General features: G+C 45.0%; 1 protein-coding gene across 1 annotated transcript; it reads left to right on the forward strand.

The window, feature by feature from the left end:
* Positions 1 to 978: 978 nt before the first annotated feature.
* On the forward strand, positions 979 to 7,017 carry LOC309557457 (zymogen granule membrane protein 16-like; the record flags this gene model as incomplete). The annotated part of the gene is made up of 3 exons (XM_082260175.1): positions 979 to 1,021; positions 3,886 to 4,018; positions 6,573 to 7,017. 3 exons carry the CDS (start codon positions 979 to 981, stop codon positions 6,892 to 6,894), a joined length of 498 nt encoding a protein of 165 aa, XP_082116301.1. The 3' UTR covers positions 6,895 to 7,017.
* Positions 7,018 to 7,249: the final 232 nt, after the last annotated feature.

A 7,249-nucleotide genomic window follows, 5' to 3' on the forward strand; every position in this document is an offset into this window, starting at 1 on the left:
GTTCTCTGGGGACCATGTTTTGCTCCTCACACCCCTAAAACCACCTTCATTTCCTCTTTCCTAAAGACTGCAGCGCATTTCACTAACATGGTGACATTTGCAGAAATCTCAGAATTTTTAGCACAATTTGGGGGAAATGGAAACAATATTAAGTACATTGGTCTATTTTAAAATGCAGCTTTTCAGGTGCAATGCTCTGCAGTACTGGGGGCGGTGCTATGCAGTGCTTGTGGTGCGATGCTCTGCAGTACTGAGGACAGTACTGTGCAGTGTTTCAGGTGCAATGCTCTGCACTACTGGGGACAGTGCTATGCAGTATTTATGGTGTGATGCTCTGTAGTACTAAGGACAGTGCTATGCACTATTTGTGGCGTGATGCTCTGCAGTACTGAGGACAGTGTTGTGCAGTATTTGAGGTGCAATGTTCTGTAGTACTGGGGAGAGTGCTGTGCAGTATTTGAGGTTCAGTGCACTGCACTACTAGGGGGGTGCTATGCAGTATTTGAGGTGCAATTCTCTGCAGTATTGGAGACAGTGCTGTACAGTATTTGAGGTGCAATGCTCTGCACTACTGGGGACAGTACTTGCAGTGTTTGAGGTGCAATGCTTTGCACTACTGGGGGAAGTACTGTGAAGAATTTGAGGTGGAATGCTCTGCACTACTGAGAACAGTACTCTGCAGTATTTGAGGTGGGATGCTCTGCAGTACCGAGGACAGTGCTGTGCAGTATTTGAGGTGCAAAGCTCTGTAGTACTGGGGACAATGCTGTGCAGTATTTGAGGTGCAATGCTCTGCAGTATTGGGGAAAGTACTTTGTAAAGTTTCAGATGCAATGCTCTGCAGTATTTGGGATAGTGTTGAGCAGTATTGGAGCTACAATGCTCTGCAGTACTGGGGACAGCACTGTTCAATATTTGAGATGCAATGCTCTGCTGTATATATAAAATATAATCATATAAATTGTATTTCTTAACAGAATGATGCTGTGGATCCTTGTCAGTGTGTGCGCCATCGCTGCAGGTAAGAGCTCCTCTTCTCTCATCTGATATATTCACATCCCTGTATACCTCATGTCACCGTATATCACTCCTCTATAATATATCCTATATCTGGGGAGTGGTGATGTAACTCCTCTATAATATATCCTATATCTGGGGAGCGGTGATGTCACTCCTCTATAATATATCCTATATCTGGGGAGCGGTGATGTCACTCCTCTATAATATATCCTATATCTGGAGAGTGGTGATGTCACTCCTCTATAATATATCCTATATCTGGGGAGCGGTGATGTCACTCCTCTATAATATATCCTATATCTGGAGAGTGGTGATGTCACTCCTCTATAATATATCCTATATCTGGGGAGCGGTGATGTCACTCCTCTATAATATATCCTATATCTGGGGAGCAGTGATGTCACTCCTCTATAATATATCCTATATCTGGGGAGCGGTGATGTCACTCCTCTACAATATATCCTATATCTGGGAAGCGGTGATGTCACTCCTCTATAATATATCCTATATCTGGGGAGCGGTGATGTCACTCCTCTACAATATATCCTATATCTGGGGAGTGGTGATGTCACTCCTCTACAATATATCCTATATCTGGGGAGCGGTGATGTCACTCCTCTATAATATATCCTATATCTGGGGAGCGGTGATGTCACTCCTCTATAATATATCCTATATCTGGGGAGTGGTGATGTCACTCCTCTATAATATATCCTATATCTGGGGAGCGGTGATGTCACTCCTCTATAATATGTCCTATATCTGGGGAGTGGTGATGTCACTTCTGTGTAATACATTATATATAGAGAATAGTGATGTCATTCCTCTATAATATATTATATAGAGAGAATAGTGATGTCACTCCTCTATAATATATTATATAGAGAGAATGGTGATGTCACTCCTGAATAATATACCCCCTATATTCTCACCCCTTGCATTTTTGTAAATATTTTATTCTATCTTTTCATGTGACAACACATGCAATTACATCTTGCTACAATGTAAAGTAGTGAGTGTACAGCTTGTATAACAGTGTAAATTTGCTGTCCCCTCAAAATAACTCAACACACAGCCATTAATGTCTAAACCACTGGAAACAAAAGTGAGTACACCCCTAAGTGAAAATGTCCAAATTGGGCCCAAAGTGTCAATATTTTGTGTAGCCTCCATTATTTTCCAGCACTGCCTTAACCCTCTTGGGCATGGAGTTCACCAGAGCTTCACCGGTTGCCACTGGAGTCCTCTTCCACTCCTCCATGATGACATCACGGAACTGGTGGGTGTTAGAGACATTGCGCTCCTCCACCTTCCATTTGAGGATTCCCCAAATGGCTTGGCCAGTTCATCACCTTAACCTTCAGCTTCTTTATCTAGGCAGTGGTCGTCTTGGAGGTGTGTTTGGGGTTATCCTGTTGGAATACTGCCCTGTGGCCCAGTCTCTGAAGGGAGGGGATCATGCTCTGCTTCAGTATGTCACAGTACATGTTGGCATTCATGGTTCCCTCAATAAACTGTAGCTCCCCAGTGCCAGCAGCACTCCTGCAGCCCCAGACCATGACACTCCCACCACCATGCTTGACTGTAGGCAAGACACACTTGTCTTTGTACTCCTCACCTGGTTGCCGCTACACACGCTTGACATCATCTGAACCAAATAAGTTTATCTCGATCTCACAACAGGACATGGTTCCAGTAAGCCATGACCCTTAGTGTCCATTCACACTAGTACGACTTGTCAGGCGACTTGGTCAGCCTGACAAGTCACGCACTGTCGCGGTCCATTGACTGCTACAGGACCCGTTCTAATAGGAGCGACACAAGTCGCTCCGACTTAGAAAAAGGGTCCTGTACGACTTCGGGGCGACCTGTAGCGACTTGCATGGACATTCATTTTATGAAGTCCGTGCAAGTCGTGCCGAAGTCGCACTGCACGCGACTTCACAGGTCACCCCCGAAGTCGGAGCGACGTAGTGTGAACCGGCACTTAGTCTACTGGTTATCAGCAAACTGTTTGCGGGCTTTCTTGTGCATGATCTTTAGAAGAGGCTTCCTTCTGAGATGACAGCCATGCAGACCAATTTGATGCAGTGTGCGGCGTATGGTCTGAGCACTGACAGGCTGACCCCCCACCCCTTCAACCTCTTCAGCAATGCTGGCAGCACTCATACGTCTATTTCCCAAAGACAATCTCTGGATATGACGCTGAGCACGTGCACTCAACTTCTTTGGTTGACCATGGCGAGGCCTGTTCTGAGTGGAACCTGTCCTGGTAAACAGCTGTATGGTCTTGGCCACCGTGCTGTAGCTCAGTTTCAGGGTCTTGGAAATCTTCTTATAGCCTAGGCCATCTTTATGTAGAGCAACAATTCTTTTTCTTCAGATCCTCAGAGAGTTCTTTGCCATGAGGTGCCATGTTGAACTTCCAGTGACCAGCATGAGAGTGAGAGTGATAACACCAAATTCCTCCTGTATAATACATTATATATAGAGAATAGTGATGTCACTCCTGTATAATACATTATAATATAGAGAATAGTGATGTCACTCCTGTATAATACATTACATATAGAGAATAGTGATGTCACTCCTTTATAATACATTATATGCGGAGAATAGTGATGTCACTCTTTTATAATACATTATATGCAGAGAATAGTGATGTCACTCCTGTATAATATATTATATATAGAGAATAGTAATGTCACTCTTTTATAATACATTATATGCGGAGAATAGTGATGTCACTCCTGTATAATATATTATATATAGAGAATAGTGATGTCACTTTGGTATAATATATATTATACAAGTATATAGAGATAAAGTGATGTCACCCCTGTTTTGCCTCCTTTTGTCCATTAGCTCAGCAGCGCAGCTCCTCGTACTCCGGTGAATATGGCGGTGGGGGCGGAAAGCGATTTTCACAGTCTGGAAACCAACTGGAAGGACCGATCACAGCTGTGAGAGTTCGCAACAACCGATCCTACATCACCGGGTGAGACATACTGCGCAGTGCTTCCTCTTCCTCATCATCTTCATACTAATAGCTGTGTATATTGGGGGGATTCTCAGTGTCTGTTCCCAGTCTCTATTATCACTAAGCTCAGCTGCCCGGGGTTCCAAGAGCAGAGTTTGGCAATCTTCAAAGAAGTTCAGATGCCGAACCCAAACTCCACTGACATCAATGGGAGCCGAATCTGTCAAATCAAAATGCTCAGGGCAATGCCCCGGGATTGTGTGCCAGTGCAAAATTCCATTGGGCCGGGAGCATGGCAGTTACAAAGGAAAAATTACATTTTCAATCTGGCTTCTATTTAAAATAAAGAAACTACACACAAACTCCTAAAAAGGTTCCCCAAAACATTTGGGGGATCTTTTGAGGGGGTCTAAACCCCATTAGAATGCCTTTTACATCAATGCCCCCCCCCCCCCCATTAGACTCCCCACTTGCATCAAGATCCCCATTAGAATCCCCCTTACCTCAGGTTCTCCATTAGACCCCCCTTACATCCAGATCCCTATTAGAATCCCCCTTACAACAGGGTCACCATTAGAGTACCCCCTTACATCAGGGTCACTATAAGATTCCCCTCATACATCAGGGTCCCCATTAGGAACCCCCTTACATCAGGGTCTCCATTAGGAACCCCCTTACATCAGGGTCTCCATTAGGAACCCCCTTACATCAGGGTCTCCATTAGTGTCCTCCCCTTATATCAGAGTATCCATTAGACTCCCCTCTTACATCATGGTCACCATTGGAAACCCCCTTACATCAGGATCTCCATTAGAGTTCCCCCTTATATTAGAGTAACCATTAGACACCCCTCTTACATCAGGGTCCTAATTCGAATCTCCTCTTACATCAGGGTCCCCTTTAGAACCCCCCTTACATCAGGGTCCCCTTTAGAACCCCCCTTACATCAGGGTCACCATTAGACTTCCCTCTTACATCAGGGTCCCCATTAGAACCCCTCTTACATCAGGGTCACCATTAGACTCCCCTCTTACATCAGGGTCCCCATTAGACTCCCCTCTTACATCAGGGTCCCCATTAGACTCCCCCTTACATCAGGGTCCACATTAGACTCCCCCTTACATCAGGGTCCCCATGAGAATCCGCCTTACATCAGGGTCTCCATTAGAGTCCCCTCTTACATCAGGGTCCCCATTAGAACCCCCCTAACCTCAGGTTCTCCATTAGACTCCCTCTTACTTTAAGATGCCCATGAGAATCCACCTTACATCAGGGTCTCTATTAGAGTTACCCCTTACATCAGGGGGCCCATTAGACTCCCCCTTACATCAGGGTAACCATTAGAAACCCCCTTACATCAGGGTCTCCATAAGAGTCCCCCCTTACATCAGGGTCCCCATTAGAATCGCCCTTACATAGCGACCTCCATTAGAATTCCCCTTACATCAGGGTCACCCTTAAATCATAATCCTCATTAGAGTGCCCCTTACATCATAATTCCTATTAGAGTCCCCCTTACAGTAGGGTCCCCATTGGAGTCCTCCCTTACATCAGGATTCCCAATAAAATCCCCTTTACATCAGGATCCTCATTAGAATCCCCTTTACATCATGGTCCCATTTAGAATCCCCCTTACATCAGGGTCCCCATTAGAATCCACCTTACATTAGGGTCCCTATTAGAGTCCCCCCCCCTTCATCAGGGTCTTCATTAGAGTCCCCCTTACATCAGGGTCTGTATTAGGGCCCACCCTTAAGTCAGGGTGCCCATTAGAATGCCCTGTTACATTGGGGTCCCCATTGGACCATTAGGGGTAAACGTTGAGTATAGGAGTATACATGGAGTATACACCACTAACCCTAGCTGTGGGCCGGATGAAATCCTGCAGGAGGCCAGATGTGGCCCACAGCCATAGTTTGGAGATCCCCGATTTAGGACTATGACATGACTATCGAGAAATAATTGTGCTCCTCATTGCCATCTTGTGGCCATAATGTGGTATGTTCCCCATTCACACATTCCAGTTGCAGGGAATATAGACTGAAGAACATTTGATTTTTCCCCATTCTCACAGAACGAACGTACATGCAATTTCCATGGACGAACAGCTCTGTAATTTTTTTATTTTTTATGTTGTGTATTTCATTGTTACTTGTGTAAAGTCATTTAAAATAATGAGACTACAAAATCATGTCCAGGGTAGCTGGAAAGAGCTTTCGTCATCCTCAGGGTCCAGCTGATTGCACCTTAAAATAACATCAAAAATCACCCAAATGTTACCATCCCTGTTGATCCAATGCAGAAATCCTCTAATCTTTGGCAATATTTGGGGGAAATTACAAATGGCAGTTTCACACATGGAAAGCAATGTAATTCTGGCAGCATGGCATGGCCATCACTCCCGCTATAGCTGCAGCAATGATAACAATGGGAATCGGATGCTGCGGCAATATTTTTTGCTGGTGTGGGGCTCATGGCAGTTTTATTCCTATTATTTCTCTTATGTTACAAAATTAGATATTCTTTGTCTATTTATCTTCTGAACATTGATGTGGGATTGTTCCCTCCGCAGGATCCAGGTGCGATACGGGACGACGTGGTCAGAGTACCGTGGGGGCACATCAGGTGATCTGGAGGAAATTTTCCTTCACCCCGGAGAGCACATCAGCCAGGTATCTGGGAAATATTCCCACTACATCCGCCGGCTGGTCTTTGTCACCAACAAGGGGCGCATGTTCGCTTTCGGCAAAGACTACGGAACGGCCTTCAACGGCGTCCCCCTGTTCCCTGACACCTACCTGAGATACATCAGCGGAAGTTCCGGCTCCGTCATCGACGCCATCGGCTTCCACTGGGACTACCCCTTCAGCAACTGCAACCACTGCAACAAGTGATTTCCAGACCACTGTGCCGACCTAGGCTGCAGAGTATCGCCCCTCTGTCATCTGTCTAACTTACCATCATCTGTATCAGCTCCTAATATTCCGTGTATCCTCTCCTTGTAATAAAATCTGCAGCTACAATGCCTGTCTGATTCTTTTTATTTTTTCTTATTATTTTTTTCCAGCAAACTATGCAATGAAATATAGGGATATTTAGTTCAATTCTACATGTACAAGCGATTGGGATTTGAGCACAGGTATATCTTTTCTCTGTTGTAATGGTTGGCATGGTGTCCACAGTAACACTTGCACAGTGCTATGCAGCCTTTCCAGCAAACTTTGCAATGAAAAACAGGGATATTTAGTT

This window comes from Pelophylax lessonae, assembly GCF_965119305.1.
Source record: "Pelophylax lessonae genome assembly, chromosome: 6".
In the NCBI taxonomy this organism is placed as follows: Eukaryota; Metazoa; Chordata; class Amphibia; order Anura; family Ranidae; genus Pelophylax; species Pelophylax lessonae.